The 20,066-nt window shown below is 37.2% G+C and overlaps 1 protein-coding gene across 3 annotated transcripts in view; it reads right to left on the bottom strand.

Annotated features, from left to right (window-relative positions):
* PARP8 (poly(ADP-ribose) polymerase family member 8) overlaps positions 1 to 20,066 on the bottom strand; it is a 200,006-nt gene that overhangs the window by 34,003 nt on the left and 145,937 nt on the right. For all 3 annotated transcript variants that reach the window (XM_077117121.1, XM_077117120.1, XM_077117123.1), the window contains 4 exons: positions 9,784 to 9,909; positions 8,652 to 9,213; positions 7,080 to 7,130; positions 6,876 to 6,971 (listed from right to left, as the gene is read on the bottom strand). In XM_077117121.1, the coding sequence (XP_076973236.1) occupies positions 6,876 to 6,971; positions 7,080 to 7,130; positions 8,652 to 9,213; positions 9,784 to 9,909 (835 nt within the window). The remainder of the gene's footprint in view (positions 1 to 6,875; positions 6,972 to 7,079; positions 7,131 to 8,651; positions 9,214 to 9,783; positions 9,910 to 20,066) is intronic.

The following is a 20,066-nucleotide window of genomic DNA, read 5'->3' as shown; positions in this document are numbered from 1 at the left end:
CTCTTTTTAACAGAATCAGGAGGTAGTTCTTTCTGTTTACCTCTCTACTTTCAACATGAGAAGTTTCTTTTACTCTCATTTCCTGATCTGATTTCATTTGTTGCTTATCATACTACTCAAGAAACCAAAGGAAGTTGTCTGATTCCTACAGATATTGTGCTAGTTTGAAGCTGTTATGTACTCCAGAAAAAGCATGTCCTTTTAATCCAATTCTTGTGGGTACAGACCTATCATGCATGGGAGATTTTAGTTAGGCTGTTTCAACTGGGATGTGAACCACTCAATTCAAGATGAGTCTTAATCCTTTACTGGAGCCATTTATGAAAGGATAAAAGGCAGAAACACCTAATGAGAGAGAGTTTAGAGAGAAATGCACAGAGATGCTAAGAGAGGACCCACAGAATGCTTAGAGAGAAAGCCAGTGGAATCAGAAGCTGAGAGCAACAGAACCCGGAAGCAAAGGATCAGCAGATGCTGGCCATGTGCCTTCCCATGGTGCAGAGGAAACTTGGATGCCAACAGCCTTTCCTCAGAGAAGGTATTTTCCTCTTGATACCTCAATTTGGACATTTTCATGGCCTTAAAACTGTAAATTTTTAAACTAATAAATCCCCATTGGAAAAGCCAACCCATTTCTGGTATATTGCATTCTGGCAGCTTTTACAAACCAAATCAAATTTTGGTACCAGAAGAGTGGGGTGCTGTGAGATGCAAAATGCTAAAAATGCTGGAACAGGTTTATAAATGGGTAAGGGGAAGATTCTGGATGAGTTGTGAGATGCTTGATAGAAAAGACCTAGATTGTTTTGAAGAGCATGTTGGTAGAAATATGGACTCTAAATGTACTTCCAACAAGGACTTAGACAGAAATGATGAGTGCCAGCTGGAAGAAAGGCAACCCTTGTTTTAAAGTGGCAGAGAATTTGGCAAAATTGAATCCTGATGTCAGATGGAAGGAGAATATGAGAGTGATGAGCTGGAATATTTAGCTGAAGAGATTTCCAAATTAAATGTGGAAAATGCAGACTGGCTTTTCCTTGCAGCTTACAGTAAAATGCAAGAGGGGAGGGATAGCTGAGAACTGAACCCCCGGGTACAAAGAAACCAGAAATTGATGGGTTGGAAAGTTCTGAGCTTTTGGATACTGAGTCTGAAGAGAATAGTGTCCTGTGTGAGGTTTTAGCCAAACATGGAACTAGTCAGCCATTTCAGGACAGGTTAAGATTGAAAACAGAGTTATCTAGAAAGGATTTGTGGAAAGACCTATTGTCTGATGGTTGAGAACCCCCAGTATGTTGCATGCAAAACTGACAAGTTTGCTGCAAGATATGTATAAACAGAACCACGGCCAGTCTGGTCTAAAAGGAGCATAAAAGGGGCAGATAAAGGAAAAATTATTTCAAAGGCAGAACCATGGAAACTGAGGCCTGGAGCCAAGGAAACTCAGGCCAGGAGAACATATTCACCCATGTCTGTGGAAAGGGTAAGTTTGTTCCAGAGTTTGCATAGGGTGGGCATTTTAGTTTGCCAATGTTGCTGCAATACAATATACCAGAAATGGGTTGGCTTTTATAACAGGGAATTATTAAGTTGCAAGTTTACAGTTCAAAAGTCATAAAAATGTCCAAACTAAGGCATCCAGAGAAAGATACCTTGACTTAAGAAAGGCTGATGGTGTCTAGAGCATGTCTACAGCTGGGAAACCATGTGGCTGGTGTTTGCTGGTCCTTTAGCTTCTCGCTTCAAACAGCTTACCCAGGGGTGCTATCTCTCTGCATCTCCAAACATCTCTATGTCAGCTCTGGGCTCACTCCAAAATGTTTCCCCCTTTTAAGGGCTTCAGTTAACTAATTAAGACCCACCTTAAAAGGGCAAAATCACATCCCCATCTAATCAAAAGATTATACCCACAATTGAGTGGATCACATCTCAATGGAAACTATCTAATCAAAAGGTTCCACCCTAAACAACAAATCTGCCCCCACAAGATTGGACAGGATTAAAATACATGGCTTTCCTGGGGCAAATAGCATTTTCAAACCAGTACAGTGGACCATCTGCCCCATTGTTCAGGAAGAGTGTTAACACCCCAAGGCTCTCAAATGTTTGGGCAATTGAAGGGAGCCAGGCTGCTCCATGATCCAGGAAGAATGCTGTCTCTCCAGGCCTCGGGCGGGCGGTGAATCACATTCATCAGGGATGAGGGAGAGCCTGGCCATGACCCCACTGTTCAGAGAGTGTAAGCCTGTGCCCTAGAGATCGCAGAGAGTTTGGGTGTTACCCCAATGTTTGAACAGAGTGGAACACAGAACGCAGTGGTCTCCTGATGCTTAGAGGTTTGGAGCCCTGACCTCTGTGCGTGTGGAGAGGGATTGCTACATAAGCCCTCAGAAAGGGTGAGACTGCTTCTCTCTCAAGCCCTGGACATAAAACGTCTTTCTGTAGCTGGCTCTCAGACTTTGAAATCTAATGTAGTTTGCCCTGGAGATTTTGGGGATGGTGTGGGACATATGACCCCGGCTTTCTTTCCAATTCCTCCATATGGAAATGGGAACATTTATCCCAAGACTATCCCTCCCTTATATTTTGGAAGCAGACCATTTGTTCTAAGTTTCAAAAGCCCACAGCCAGAGGAGAACTGATTCTTCTTTTTCTTTTTAACATGGTTAGGTACCGGGAATCAAACCCAGGTCTCTGTCATGGCTGGTGAGAACTCTGCCTGCTGAGCCACTGTGGCCTATGCAAGTGATTTTGATGAGACTGTATTTTACTATTATTACTGAAATGGAATAATATCCATTTATAATATCACTAATCCAATAATAATCATCACTGGTGATACTACAATGGAGTGAATGTATTTTGCACATGGGAAGAACATGTCTTTCTGGGGTCCAGAAGGTGGAGTGCACTGGTTTGAGGCTATTATGTACTCCAGAAAAGGTCACCTTCCTTTAACCCACTCTTGTATGTGCAGACCTACTATGGGTGGGACCTTTTGGTTAGGCTGTTTCAGTTGAGACATTTTCCATCCAATTCAAGGTAGGTCTTAATTCTTTACTGGAGTCTTTTGTGAGAGGATAAAAAGCAGAAACACAGAGAGAGGAAGGTTAGAGAAACACACCAGAGATGCTAGGAGACGACCAACATAAGCTCAGAGAGAAAGCCAGGGGAATCAGAAGCTGAAAGCAATGGAACCTGAGAGTGAAGGATGCAGCTGGTGCTGGCCATGTGCTTCCCTGTGGGACAGAGGCACCCTGGATGCCAGCAACCTTTCCTCAGAGAAGGTACTTTCCTCTTGATGCCTCAATTTGGACATTTTCATGGCCTCAGACTTGTAAATTTGTACACTAATAAGTCCCTATTGCAAAAGCCAACCTATTTCTGGTATATTGCATTCTGGCAGCTTTAGGAAACTGAAATACATATCAGTCTAAATTCCACCAACATAAAGCTATTTTATAACTAGCCGTCACATATTAATTTAGAAAATGGTGTTTATTCTCTTGCTCACAAAATTACTTCCACTTCTAGAAAAAGACAACAAACTTCATGGATACAGAATGATATAGGAAAAGTCTGATAAAATTTGGAGTAAGGCATGGAAAATATTCATTACAACTGTCATGCACTGTATGTGTATCTTATTATATCTTACATTACTCTATCACTTACTGTGGGAATGTATCACCAGCAATTAAATACAAAGAGTTTAATCCCCAACAACGTGTGAAGTAAATTTCTAGGACATAGTTTTGGTCAGTTTAAGTACATGAGTGAAGAATGGTATCACAGCAAAGAACCCAGGCCCTGGCACCATTCTGCCAGGTTTGACTCTTGTCTCTACCACTTACTAGCAGTGTGACTTTCAACAAATTACTGTTTCCTCATTTGTAGAGGGAAGAGAGTAATATCTACCTACCTCACAGGGCTGTTATAAAGATTGGAAGTGACCATCCACATAAGAAACCTAAGTCTTGTTCTGGTCACATAAAAAGTGTTCAAAATGCACTTGTCATTGATTACACTGCTATTATCTTTTGCATTGGAAATAGCAGTGTCATGAATCAAGCAATTGATAAAGTAAAAGAAGGATAATGACAAAGGAAAAATCTACCTCTCTAATGGGATAAATTGAGATGGCAAAGGAGTCTCTCTATTCTTATTATAACTACATATTTCTGTGTATCAAATGGAAATAACAAAATTTTAAAAACACTTAGTAAGTTAATGCTGATTTACTGAATTTGGGTGTCGGAATAATAAGATATTTCTTTGAGAAAAAAAGTTGACTGGCAGAAAAATGGCATATGGCTTACAAGAATAAAACTCTACTTTTCATTTATGTTCCTTTAAATAAATTAAATGAACCAAATATATCCTAAAACACAGCATATACTTATGATCATAAGGTGGCATTACACACATTTTTAAAGTATATACCTTGAAATACAAAAATCTGTTCTAATTAAATTATCACTTTGTATATGTTTTCCATTTCAAAATTCTACACGTGCCACTAAACTCAATTTCATCCTGTGCTTTCCTGCAATTTGAAGTTTTTTAAAACGCCTCAATGTTCTCACAAAAATAAAAAGGAAATTTTCCAATTCCTTCCTAGGGTTCATATAGAAAATAAAATGAAGACGTAGAATTAAAAAGTGCATGCTGTTATAAAGTATCTGCTGCAGAATATCAGCACGGGCACGACACAGAAGGAGGGAGAAAAAAATCTCCTACATCAATTATAACCCTTTATTTGAATGAAAATATTATTCTTTCCTTAGAAAGTGTTTCTCTTAGGTATGCTTCTGGTGATATTTAGAAATCTACAAAAAAAAGTTATGCCTAATTAACAGACCTAAGACAATACAGTACTCCATATAAAAATGCATGCATTCTTACATATTATTTTTGGAAAGGTGTTTAGAATAAGAAAATTCTGCCAACACTTAGAACAAAGCACTAGAGATATAATAATTTCAATTTCCTTTATATATTATATTACAAGAATTCAAAGACCAAAAAATAGTTTCACTAAGCCTGGGAATATGACTAATTAAAGTCTTCAGTAACGATCTCCTATAAATGATGATCTTGTATAACCACTTTTATAACATGTTCAATAAATCTGCAAACACGGATACCCAGCTTTGTCATGTATCTTTTATTTTTGTTCTAGACTATTACACAAAACTTTTATGGTTTATCCTCTATATTTCTAAGGGCAAGACCAATTTTTCTTAATCTAGCACAGTCCCTTCTGCTGATCAAGCCTTTAATAAGTATTTATTTTTTGAAGTCAGAATTAAGTTCAAAGCCCAGTTTCCATCCAAAGAAGTTGGATGATGCCGAAGAAATCACTTAACCTCTGCGCATCTAAATCTCTTCAGTTTAAATCATGAGGGCAAAAACACTTAAACTACAATGGTTTTACAAAAATCAAGTAAGTAAGCAATATGCACAGGGCCTGACACATAGCTCTTAATAATATCCTTTCTCCTGTTAACTGTAATGGACATTAGCTCAATACATTTTATTGTTTTTTCCAATTCAAACACAGGATTTAAACTAGCATGCAGATATGATAAAATGTACTGTCTGTTTAATATTCTGAAACAGAGAGCTATGTCAGTAAAAATGATGAAATAAAGAACCCAGAAATTCCAGCTCTCCGTTTAAGCAAACAAAAACCTGGTAAGGACTTAGAACTCTAGAAAATAACCAAAGCCTTGCAGTAACCCAAGGAGTGTTTGTTTATTAAAAAAAAAAAAGGTTGAATCTGGGTACCATTCAAATCTGGGAGATCTGTGGTATTTCAACTCACCCTGGTGCCATTCCCAAGTTCAGTGGTAGCCTTGAAAATAATGCAGCCCAGAGGGAACAGAATGGACTTCATTTCCAGAGAATTTATCTGTCTTGTGTATCTTTTAAAGTCAGGCTCAAAACACCATCCTTATATTTGCCTGACTCAGAACTCACCCAGTGAGTGAAACATCCAATAATGGATTATTTCCAGCCATAAAAAAGAAGAAAAGTACTGATACAAGCTACATGAAGACAACCTGAAAACATTATGCCAAGTGAAAGAAATCAGATGCAGAAAGCCACATATTATATGACTCCATTTATATTAAACGTCCAGATTAGACAACGGATAGAGACAAAAATAGTTTAGTGGCTACCAGGGGATAGGGCAGGGAGAAATTGTGGATAACTGCTAATAAGTATAAAGTTTCTATTTGGGTGATAGAAATGCTCTATAATTAGACAGAGGTGACAGCTGTATAAAGCTGTGAATATATTACAAACCACTGAATCGCACACTTTAAAATAGAGAATTTTATGTTACATGGATTTTCACCTTAATTTTTAAAATTGCAAAGAAAAAGTTTGAAATTAGATATTTCTCTCCAATATGCGTGTATGCACACTAATTCTTATTTCCATACTTCCCAGATAATGCCCCACATGTGTAAATGAGTTGGCATTTTAGGGAATTTTTATTCTTATTCTCTCTAAATATGTTCTTCTGTACCTCTCCTAGCTCTGTACATTTTCTGTATTAGTCATTTTAATTTGCAGGGTTTTGAAGAGACATTGCTTACAACGTTACAAATAACAATCTATTGTATCTATAGATATAGGATGATACACATATGTAAGAAAGAAAACAAAATTTTTATAGTACCATATTATCTGTTCTTTCACAGACTCCTTCAGAAATAACGCTGATTCATTTGTCAAAATTGTACCACTTAGTGCATATGCTCAATAGAAAGTTTTACTTTAAACTGAAATACAAAGTATTTGTTTCTTAATCTTTATCATTTCTATTTGTAATCAACACTGACATTTTGCTAATGAGAACTTACCCTAAGCATGGGGCCATTTTGAAACACATGTGGCTCATCACAAACCACACAGTATTCATTCAGCACAGGAATTCGCTGTTCAGCAAACTCAATTGTCTAAAAGCGATAATAAAGAGAAACGATTAGATACTAGGGTTCAGAAATTATTTACAAACACATTAAGGGCTACAGTGATTCTACAACGGATGGAGTCTTACTTCATACCTGTACCAGGAAGCCACGGTCTCGTATTGGAATGCATTTTGCACCATTTGGCTATAAAAAGTAAGTAAAATAACAATTTTTTAAATTGGAAAAAGTACATAAATTATAGCCTTTCAGTTTTTAGAACAGCGAACACAGATGTGATTATGACACCAAGATTTCAAAATGTCTTTATTCACTTTATTACAATTCCTTTTCTGCCAGTACTTAGCAATGCACTGTACTGTTCCCCTAAACTAAATGGCATTCTTAGTTTCTAATCTTCTAGTAAAAATGTTTAGTTTCTTTAAATGATTACAACAAACTCATTTCCTCTCTTACTCAATGTCAAATGTTCCAGTCTTCTCATTTATAGCATTTCAATCTCATTTGACAATCAGAAACAATTCTGTCTCCTAGGAAATATTAAACAGCTACTGCAAGTGGTACAGCACTTAACTATATATTCTTTCTAACAATATAGAAGGAAATGAAGACATTTTCTTTTGCGGACTATTTGAAATGGTCTTTCTTCAGTGAAGCTATCAAGTGAAACTTTCCACCATGGAATTCTTCAACATTATTTTCTCCAAGTTCTTAAAGCTTAGTTTTGATAATAAATGGACTTTAAGGGTTGTTTACTGAAAATTGCCAACATATTAAAATTTTCTGAAAAAAAATTAAAACTTATGGTATAATTTACAATTTAATTTTAGAAATAAATACGAAGAAGATTGACCTAATTCTCTGAAAACAGTATCTTCTTATTTTGCTCACTGTGATTTATTGCTGGTGGTGTCCATAGTAATGATTAGTACTAAATACTCCCCCTACATACACATATTTAGTAAAAGCAAACAAAGTCTTATCTCAAATATTTTGGATATGGAAATGATATACATAAGATAAATATGCTTCTTTATTGGAAACTGGTTATAATGCCAATCATTCTAGGAGTAAATGGTGTATTAAACCTGATTCCCAGTCAATGCCACTCAAAGGATTTCAGTTATAGGCAGTTTCTTCCTGTCCCCTCCCCTGATAAGAGTTTTAGCATAAAGTGACTTCCATATGAAGTAAACACTATGAACAACTTGAAGTGAGTCTTTGGGCTAAAACTGTAACTGTCATTCCTTTTTACAAGCAAAGATGTCCACGGGCAAAAGTCCTGCTTTTATTTAGAACAGGCTGGACATTACACTTAATTTAATTTTAAGACAATCTTTGTTCTCTACTACTCATGTAAGAAAATAGAGATCAGATAATCCCACCTAAATAAGACATTACAATTATGTGCTTGCTTAAAAGAGAAGGTTTTGGGAATCCAACTGAGACCCTCCCATTTTTAGCAGCATTCATTACTATGACAGGAATTTGGACTGGACCACAAATCAATAGCAACATTTATATTTTCAGATTCAAAATCAGAAACAGTGCAAACATCTGACATGTGAAACAATATCCGAAAAGAAAAAGTTGAAAAACAATAAAATAACCGACCTTGCTCCTTTCTTTCACCACATTTTACCAAAAACGTGTACTGCACCTTAGCTAACATTTAACTAAGAATCCAAGATGAAAATATTTACGCACAGCAGGCTGAGAAGATGACGATGAAGATGGTGTTAAGATACCAATAAGCCCTGAGGTAAGAGAGAGCCTCCTGCCCTCTGCGTTAGGTTCCTTGAAAAGCTCAGTTTTAGATGACTTGGGGGCACTGGAGTAGGACTTGCTGAGCAGCTTGTGGTTCTTCAGTCCATATAATTCTTCCATTCTGAGATTACTGGAGTAAGACCTGCTTAACAGTTTGTGAGGCTTCAGATTGGTGCTGTGCTCACACCGCGGGTCTCCAGAACAAGATCTAGTCAATAGCTTATGAGACTTTAGAGTGAGGCAGTCTTCCTGCTTCACAGCTGCAGGGCAGGGACGGTTCAAGAGTTTGTGGGACTTAACTGTCATTGCCTGCTCAGCTCTGGGGTCGCTGGACAAAGAGCGACCAAAGGTCCTGTGCGACTTAGAGGCACACACGTCATCAGCCTTGACTGTGCTGGAACAAGTCCTCCGCAGCAGCTTGTGCGTTTTGGAGAGTCCGTCTTGCTCAGATTTCAGTTTGGATTTGCTTTTTCCACAACCAGGGGGAGGATAACTTGGCGACCTTCAAAAATTAATGACACACGGGGCAAATCATGAGGATAACGGACAACTGAGAATACTTGCCAGCTCCAAACTCAACTTTTCACAAAATACTGGAGCTGGTTTAGTCAGGACAGACTGTGATCAAAGTCTTTATAAATAAATACTAGCTAGGACTGAAATCAAAGGCATGTACATTTCACAGTACCTCAATTACATAGTTCCTGAAAAATACCAAAGGGCCTAAGGGTTTTTGTCTAGCTTGTTTTTTCTTTCTATCTATCCTAGATCCCTACGTGGAACTATGTTTGTTATCGGAAGCTCTATGCGATCAGAAAATAAAGAGCATATAATTTTAGTAAATTTGATCCCTATTAAAAAAAATGAAAACTCTAAACATAGAAATCAATATCTATGCTTTTATGGACAGAACTGGTCCTCTGCAGTGATAGAATGTATGTTACTTAGACCCGTCCCTGAAGTCATAGGGATAAATGAGCAGACGCTAAGACCACAAAAATAATGCTCTGAATTGAATGACGATGGAGTGTTACTAAATAGAATTTAGTAAGACAATGATGCAATTACCTACCTGCGCAAGGTAGAAAATAAATGCAAGGGAGACTTTACTTTCTTCTCTGACAGCTTCTTATTGTGCAGGCAATTGGATTTTTCTTTGCTCTGTTTCCACTGCTGTGTGACAAATGTCTGCATGATTCTGTCAATCCAAAGGTAATTTTGTTATCCAGTTCCAAGGTAATTTAAAATAAGCTTTCTCTATTTATTAGAGAATGCATTTACCAAAGGAAAATAAACATGTAGTGATCAATGAGATGTTAATTCAAAATCATACAAGATGCTTTCATATACAGTAAAGAATTATATAGAAAATTACTGTGACTTTGCTGAGATCTAATTAAAGTTATAAATCCAAGTGATAGAAGTTGATAGAAGAGTTGGATATAGAGAGGATAATAAGGACAGTCTTCAAGATAAACAACTTGAGCTAAAGATGCCAAGTACATTTTTAAAATTAAAAACGAATAATATCATTGGTTCTGGAAATAATTCATTTTACTATATGTTTTCCTAATTATCATACGTTAGTTTTTAAGATACGAGTAGAGCCAATTTCTTCTTAGTTGAGTTGCTTATGTATTTTGCTTCATGGAAAGGAAAACAAAACTATAAAATTTCATGTACAGATAAAACATGCAAAACTAGCCATATACAGAAACATGAAGTCAGCAAATTTTATCTTCAGCACATCCCTATTCTCCTGTAAATATGCTTGAAATACGCAGGAATCTGGCATTGTCATCTGTGCTTTACGACAGACAACTCTGGACTGTCCAGTGTGGGCTTGGACACGGCGTTGCTCTCAGAGAGGGGCCCCAGCCTGTGAAAGCGGCTCTATGCTCTTAAGGCTGATATTTAGGCAGACTCAAAATTTTACAATTAAACATTATTTATGTTCTTTGCTATCTAGAGCACATAGAATTTCTTCCAGAAATAAACTTAGCAATGCCTGTTTTTCATGCTTTAAAGAGTTATTTCTATTATACGTTACATCTGAAATAGGAAAACGGTACCAATATTTATTTACCATTTCCAAGATGCCAAGGGGTAAACGAGGAACTATGTATATACATTTTTTCCCTTTAATTCTCAGGATGCCCTCAAAAACTATCTATTATTGTATACATCTCATAAATAAGATAAGGAATTTGTCAAAATTAGCCTGGATAACATGTGACAGAGCTGAGAGACAAATAGATGACTGATAGATAGATAGAGATCAAATGCATACTGACATATAGTCATATACGTTATTCAGAAGGGACAGGTGTGATTCGCAGTGCTAGGTCAATTATCAATCCCTGAAGATCTTTCCAGATTTATGAAATGAACTAAGATCACCAAAAAGTACACCACTCAGGTTTACCATTCGAAGCTTTATTCACCTCGCTTAAATGAGATCAGAAGAAGAAACCGTCGGGTATAGAATTGTTGGGGGGGAGGTTAGTGGTGAGGGCAGCATGGGAGAAAGGCGTAAAATTGTGACGAAGGATGTCAGGATTCCAAATTTTCAGTGGTGGTAAATTCCCCTTAGAGCTCAGGACAAGGGCATTTTTAGTTTATACCAAATGCCTGAAACTTTTTCCTCAAAATTTCAGCAGGACTTAAATGCAGTAGTTAACATTAGGGCCATCACTTTTCTCCTTACCTGCCCTGAAATCCCTATTGGTAACAAGCAAATCCGAATTCTCTCCCTCCTGTACAAGACTGCAACAGCTGAGGACTGCGGGAGGATGGGGGGATAGGAAGGCCCCTAAATCAGTCCTCGCACCAAAGCAACTATGGAGCTGCTGCACTCAGCTGTTAAACTGTGAGTCAACTGTTTTGAAATGCTAAAGAACAGCGAGAAACTGTGCAGCAAGCAGGGAGGAGCTAAAGGAAGAGTCTGGTAAACTGGGATAAATACCAGTGGGTTTGATCTTCCCTTCAGTGAGGACCATCCCCTTTCCTATGCACAGGCCAGACGGCAGTGGGGACCAGAGCTCAGATTCCAGGCCCAGGTGGCTATTGCCACGGTGGTACATAGAAGACCTAGTCCTCCAAACTCTGGGGTATGTGGTCTGAACCCTGAGCTCTGCCTTTGATCAGCACCTCCAGATCCCTGAGGCTGGCTCTGAGGGAGGCCATTGTTCCGAGCCTCCAGAGGGAGGGCAGTAGAGGAATCTTAAAGTAGAGGAATCTTAATTCAAAGTTATTTAAAATAGGTAAAGGACATATTAACTGGGCAAGCGCTGAATCAAGAAAGTGAGCTTCAAAAGCCATACAAGAAGCTCCTGGCATCCTTGCTGCCCCCTCTCCCACCCTCCTCCACAAAGCAGGGTGGCGTCAGCTTAGACTCCCACTGTGGCTCCCTAGCCCTGTTCCAGAGTGGAGGCTGTATTCATAGTGGGGTGCATGTATGCCAGTGCCAATCTTTAGGGTGGAAGTTTAATAATTCATTGAACTCTGGAACTTGTCTTGGGCTCAACCTCACAGAGTTTGTCCTGAGGGCAGGCAAGCAGCTTTCAGACAGTTCGGACACCCTGAGAAACAATTAAGTTGAAGGGACTTGGGGCAAAGAACTGCCTGCATTAGGTCAGTCAAGAGAGCACCCAGGAGGAGAAAAAGATGTATTTGAAAGGGAGTAGAGGAGGTGATCACGTGAACTCCCGTAAACTGTACACAGGAATTTCTTTGGCCTTTAGCATGCACAAGCCCAGAAGAAGAGGCAGTTTCTATAGCTATGGCTCCATACAGGTTGAGACAAGTCAGAGAGGACCCTCTTCTTCCTATTTCCTTAGCCTGATGTTCTTGATCGGAGAATTAAGCTCTGAAGGCGACCACCAGCCATAGCAGAGTCAATATGCAAGGCAGTGAAGGTGTTTTTCCCTTTGGTTTGTTTGTTTTGACTGGCTTCTAACAGCCAAGAAAATCTCTCTCATATTAAGGAACAGACAGCTCAAGGACTAAATTCCAGGGTTAAAATGTTAAAATTATTAAAATGTACAACAAAGATTATGCAACAAAAGATTATAAAACAAATAAAACTCCAACATCCTTTTTTGCAGAAAGGGAAAAGCCAACCATTAAACTCATATGGAAAAAAATAGGGCTCAGAATATCTAAAGCCATCTTGAAAAATAAAGAATGAAGTTGGAGGAGTCTTACTTCTTAATCTCAAAACTTATTACAAAGCCAAAATAATCAAAACAGCATATATTGGCACAAGGACAGACATACGGGCCAATGGAATTAAAGTGAGAGTTCAGAAATCAAACCTCACATTTAGGAGCCAACTGATTTTTGACAAGGGGGCAAATATTAATCAACTGGGAAATAATAGTCTCTTCAACAAATGGTGCTGGGAAAACTGGATATCCATTTGCAGAAAAAAAAGGAAGATGACACCTACCTCATAATATGTACAAAAATCAACTCAAAGAATGTTGAAGACCTAAAAATCAAAGCTAGAACTATCAAACTCCTAGAAGAAAACATAGGGAAGCATCTTCAGGACCTTGTTAGGCAATGACTTCTTCGACATTACACCCAAAGCATAAGGAAGAAAAGAGAAAAATACATAAGAGGAACCTCATCAAAATTAGAAACCTTTGTACCTCAAAGGCCTTTATCATGAAAGCAAAATGAGAACATACATAATGGGAGAAAATATTTGGAGACTACATATCCAATAATGGATTAACACCCAGAATATACAAAGAAATCCTTCACCTTACCAACAAAAAGACAAACAACCCAATTACAAAATGGGCCAAAGACTTGACTAGACATCTCACCAATGATAGACAAATGAGCAGAAAGAACGTGAAAAGATGCTTGCATGACAAGCCATCAGGGAAATACACATCAAAACCACAATGAGATACCATTTCACACCCACTAGAATGGCTGCTGTTTGAAAAAAAAATGGAAAAAAAACAAGTGTTGGAGAGAATGTGGAGAAATAAGAACCCTCATTCATTGCTGGTGGCAATGTAATATGGCACAGCCACTGGAGAAGACAGCTTGGTGGCTCCTCAGAAAGCTAAGTATAAAACTACCATATGATCTGGTGACCCCACTACTAAGTATACATCCCAAAGAATTGAAAGCAGGGACTCAAATGGATATTTGTTCACCAATATTCATAGTGGCATTATTCACAATTGCCAAAAGACAGAAACAAACCAAGTGTCCATCAATGAGTGAATGGACAAATAAAATGTGGTATATACATATGATGGGACATTAGCCAGTGATAACAAGGAATGAAGTCCTGATGCATGGGACAATGTGGATGAACCTTGAAGACATTATGTTGAGTGAAATAAACCAATCACAAAAGGGCAAATATTTTATGATCTCACTAACATGAAATAATTAAAATAAATAAATTCAATAAGTCAGAATCTAAAATACAGCTTATCAGAGGAATGGGTGGGGACAGGGAATGGAAATGTATAGGGCTCGTATATGGACTGGTAAGAGATGGTGGTGATGCAATTAACAGCACTAAATATACATATGAATGTTAAGTCAACAGGGAAATGCTAAATTGTACATGTGGTAACAGAATAAAAGTAAAATCTATAGACTTACCCTACACAACAGTGGGCTGTAATTTAAATCATGGCCTACAGTTAATAGCACAATTATAAAAATGTGCTATTGTGCTGGTTTGAAAGGAAGCATATCACCTAAGAAAAAGCCATGTTTTGATATAAATCCCATTTCATAAAGGTAGAATAATCCCTATTCAATACTGTATATTTGAAACTGTAATGAGATCATCTCCCTGGTTGATGTGATTTAGTCAAGAGTGGTTGTTAAGCTGGATTAGGTGACGACATGTCTCCACCCATTTGGGTGGGTCTTGATTAGTTTCTGAAGTCCTATAAAAGAGGAAATATTTTGGAGAATAAGAGATTCAGAGAGAGCAGAGAATGCTGCAGCACCACGAAGCAGAGAGTCCACCAGCCAGCAACCCTTGGAGATGAAAAGGGAAAACACCTCCCAGGGAGCTTCATGACACCAGAAGCCAGGAGAGTAAGCTAGCAGATGATGCTGTGTATGCCATGTGCCCTTCCAGCTGAGAGAGAAGCCCTTGACAGTATTTGCCATGTGCTTTTCCAGATGAGAGAGAAACCCTGAACTTCATTGGCCTTCTTGAACCAAGGTATCTTTCCCTGGATGTCTTTGATTGGACAGTTCTATAGACTTGTTTTAATTGGGACATTTTCTCAGCCTTAGAACTGTAAACTTGCAACTCATTAAATTCTCCCTTTTAAAAGCCATTCCATTTCTGGTCTATTGCATTCCAGCAGCTAGCAAACTAGAACAGATTTTTTGTTTGAAAGGAAGCATGTCCCCTAAGAAAAGCCCTGCTTTAATATAAATCTCATTTCATAATGGTAGAATAATCCCTATTCAATACTGTATATTTGAAACTGTAATGAGATCATCTCCCTGGTTGATGTGATTTAGTCAAGAGTGGTTGTTAAGTTGGATTAGGTGATGACATGTCTCCACCCATTTGAGTGGGTCTTGATTAGTTTCTGAAGTCCTATAAAAGAGGAAATATTTTGGGGAGAGAGACTCAGAGAGAGCAACACTACAAAGCAGAGAGTCCACCAGCCAGCGACCTTTGGAGATGAAGAAGGAAAACGTCTTCTGGGGAGCTTCATGAAGCCAGAAGCCAGGACAGAAAGCTAGCAGATGATGCCATTTTCGCCATGTGCCCTTCCAGCCGAGAGAGAAGTCCTGTGTTTGCCATATGCCTTCTCACTTGAGAGAGAAACCCTGAACTTCATCGGCCTTCTTGAACCAAGGTATCTTTCCCTGGTTGCCTTTGATTGGACATTTCTATTCTTGTTTTAATTGGGACATTTTCTCGATCTTAGAACTGTAAACTAGCAACTCATTAAATTCCCCTTTTTAAAAGCCATTCCGTTTTGGTATATAGCATTCCAGCAGCTAGCAAACTAGAACAGCTATCATCATTAACAAAATTTCCACACCAGTGCAATGTGTCAATAATAGGGTGGTATATGGGGGTTCTGTATTTTTGTGCATGATTTTCTGTAAACCCATAAATTCTCTAGAAAGAAAAAAAGTAAATCAAGTTCTGATACATGCAGCAGCATGGGCAAGTTCTAACACATGTGACAACATGAAGACAACAGGTTAAGTGAAATAAACCAGACACAAAAGGACAAATACTGTATGATCTCATAAACATGAAATAATTAGAATAAGCAAATAATAATAGTCAGAAATTAGACGAAAGATTAACAAGGCCTGGGGTGGAGGCTAGGGAATGGGAGTTAATACTTAAAGTGTACAAAGTTTCCATTTGAGCTGATGGAAAAATTTTGGTAAGGAATGATGGGGCTGGTAGCACAACATCGTGAATAATTAACAGCACTAAATTATATATGTGAATATGGGAAAAATGGGAAATTTTATGTTATATATACATTATTAGAATACAAATTTAAATTGAAAAAACAAACAACAAAAACCCCATAGGACTGTGCAAAACAAACACTGAATTCTAATGTAAACCATGGACTTAATAGTTCAATTGTAAAAATGTACTTTCATTAACTGTTACAAATGTACCACACTAATGCAAGGTCTTAATAACATCATAATAAGGTGGCATATGTAGCTCTGCATTTTATGCATGTTTTTGTAAGCCAAAGACTCCTCTAATAAAAAGAAATTAAAGCATTCAAAATAAATTTAAAAACTACAAAATATAAAAAAGATCTCTATTCTTGTGTACCATTCCCTAAGAAACCCAAGTGCCTGCCTAATCTTGATAAACTAACTGGAGGAAAATAATTAACAAGTCAAAATGGCTAAAATTATTTCTACTGTTATATTACATTAGCATTCTAAAGTATGACTTTGAAGTTTAAAACCAATGTACTCTTAAGCTTGGTTCACAGATCCCTAGATATTCTTGGCTTCTTCTGTGGAGAGTTACCTATTTCCTGTAAGAAATTTGACGTGTTAAACTGCAGTGGTAATATGAAATAAACACATGAGTACACGCCAGTCTCCCCATAATAGAGAGCCATGAAGGATTTCAGTACTCACAGTTGGTTTGTGTTTACTACTGTGTGGACACCAGGAAGAACTACTGTAATTGTCACTCGCTGATTATAAAAGAAAAGAATCTGACTTAAAATAAATTATACATTTCAATCAAGTAAAGATCAGATGATGTCACAACCAGCTATAGGAATAAAAGTTCTAAGTAGTTCAAAGTAGAAAAGGGAATACACATGGGCAGCATTGCAATTGTCTTCATGCTAATTTGAAAAGAATTATGCGTTATAAAAACCAGTGTTTATATTCAAAGTGTGATGGTGAAACAACTTCAGCAAAATAGCATCATTCTTCAAATTCATTTAACGATATTATTTTCATTTTGAGTGTTTTACTTCCATTTTTGCTTCAGTTGCAAATTGAATTCTGTTTCATAAGGAACCTTACATATGAGGAACTTACATGTAATTTTTGTGTTTGTACATATCTAAGCAAACTGGAGATTTGCAATATTTTTCCTTTTAAACAGAACTTAAATTTGATCAGTGCTGGTGCAGCATAACATATACAAGGTTCAAGATTATTTCCATGGTCTATGATGTATTCACCAATCGGATGATAGATACCCTGCATGAGGCAGATCACTATTGCATTTGTTTCGAGACAGCCAAGAGAAAATGTGTCAACATAGTTTCTTGCAGATGTTTAATTGACTCTGCATTCTCCAAACATCCCTTCAGTACCAAACCCATAATACAAATCTTATATAAGGCAAAGGGCTACGTAGGACTATATGAGAGGCTGATTAGTGGATGGGCCATTAAGTACCGAAAAAGGGCAGGATTATGAAGTTCAACACGGTTCTGCCACTTTCTAACTGTGGGATCTGAAGCAAGCTGCTTCACCTCTCTGAGTTTTGGTTTCATTGTCTAGGAAACCTGGATGTAACAGTACCTGTTTCACAGAGTTGTTGTAAGGATTAGGTGAGTTAAAAGATATACAGAATTTGGAATAGTGTCTGACATATAATAAGAACTGCAGTAGCATAGTAGCTACTGAGAATATTATTGTTGTTGTTAGGACCCTATCCTGCTGCCAGGAAAGCACCAGAATAAAGGATCACAGGACAAGTTCAATGAGTGCCTCTTATTTCCTGAAAATACATCTAGGCAATAACAAAAGGCCTAGATTCTAAACCTCCCTTCCTAAATTGATGCATAATTCTGGAAAAATAATAAATTCTTTATATTTCAGTTTTCTCTAAATAATTATTACAAGGAAAAGATCAGATTTCTAAAATTATATAATTTTAGACCACAAGAGATCTTGAGAATCATAGCCAAACTCAGTTACTTATAATTAAATAAACATGTATTAGACTAAATTACAGAATTTTATCAAGAATTCCATAAAAAAAGTTGAAGTTCATGTTCATAAACTTTTCATAAAACTAAGTTATTCCTAAAAGCAAATAACTTTTTAAAAAGATGTTAATCACTTAGATGGAAATATCAATAAAATATATTTTACATGTTCTCTTAGCTCTTTAAACAGTGAATACAGCAGACAGCCTTCCTTAACTTCTCAGGTTTGGAATTATATGCATCATTTCTTTTGTGAGCCAATGCCTAAGAGTTTTAAAATCTAGGTCTACAAAAGGTAAGGTGTTACACAACTTGGACGGCATAATGTAGAGGCAAGTCCACAATCATCTCTAAGATGTGCAAGATATGAGCTCAAAGCAGGAAACAAAATCTGATTCAATTTCCAATTACACTGGAAAAGCATACCTAATCTTACCTAGCACTGAAAGCTGAGAAAGTTTCTCTTATGCGTCCTTATAAAGAAAGCATTGCATGATATAATGTGTCTAACATATGCTATAAATTGAATTTGGTTTTTGAAATAGAATTCTACACATCAAAGACATATCATCTAATTTCATATTTGTACATATTTCATCAAACACTGAGGATTTCCAAGATTTTTCCCCTTATATATGTGATCTAAGCACAATTCAAATTTGAACCATGCTGCCTCAATGTAAGTAATAAAAACCCAATACAATTCTAGAGTTCTGCGATATGTATGCTCCTTAATACCATACATGAGATTTCTTACAGTATCTATGACCTCAAAGAAATGACCTTATATTAACTAGTTGCCTGATTAGTAAATGCAACAATTTCAAACAGTTTTCTCTTAGAATGTTGCTCAATAAAGGCCAATGCATGATGCTGAATTAAAATTCATTAAAATAAAGATGAGAGGCATGTGGATGACATTATTACGAAGGGCCTAAACCATGCGTTTATGTATGTAATCATCTAATGGTCTCTTTTGATAAATTTAAATTTAAGTAAAATTTCCATATTCAGAAGAATAAATAATTCTTCAGGTCCTCTACATAAATACAAATTCAAAGTCGGTATTTGTATAAGATTATTAAGTCTATTTCTATTTTGATCATGGCTAATTGAGGTACATCCTTCCAATCCAAAAGTCAGTTCAATTGGGGTAAATTTCATGCACTCTTACGAAAGGGCAAGACGCACCCCCACAGACTCCGTGCCTAAAAAGAAAGCCACATTTCCTCTGCCTGCAGAGTCGCCAAAAGGAACATGTGGACAGCATCATTATGTTCTTCATGGAAAACCACAACTAAAGCAGATCCAAGTCAACACGTGGGCAAATGGGCCCCAAAGATCTAGGCCTTAAATCATACCAGCGATCATTTTATCCTAAAAAAGTTAAAAGTCAGTGAATTCTTGTATCTGTAATTGATCTGTTTTCTCTCTCCACGCTAAGGTATAATTGTTTTCTGTTGTGGCTGTATCTGTCTTTATCAGTTCTCTCTCTCTTTTCCAATTAAAAAAAAAAAAGGTTTTTATGCAACCATAAACAAAGCAAACTAAGCAAATTAGAGTTGAGTTGAACAATGGAAAAGAGTATCAATAAGCTTAGTAAGAAATTTATGAGGCAACATGCAAGAGCTCCATTTGCATTTTTTCCTGATGCTTAAAAGCCATTTTCAGTTATTTCTAGCTCAGGTTTATAAAAAAAACCTAACTGCCTGAAGTCTAATGACCACATAAACACCAGGCTATATTAGATAAAGAATGCATCTGCCTATTCAAATGAATCGCACGCACTATATTTTTGAAGACTAAATTCACTTATAAAAGTTAAATTGAGTCATGGCATTAGTCAGGGTCCAGACAGGAAATAAAGGGTTTCTTTACAAAAGGAATATCTACACAG

This window comes from Tamandua tetradactyla, chromosome 9 (assembly GCF_023851605.1).
Source record: "Tamandua tetradactyla isolate mTamTet1 chromosome 9, mTamTet1.pri, whole genome shotgun sequence".
Taxonomy (NCBI): domain Eukaryota; kingdom Metazoa; phylum Chordata; class Mammalia; order Pilosa; family Myrmecophagidae; genus Tamandua; species Tamandua tetradactyla.
Note: the sequence above shows the minus strand (reverse complement) of the source record. Positions and strands in the feature narration are given on the sequence as shown.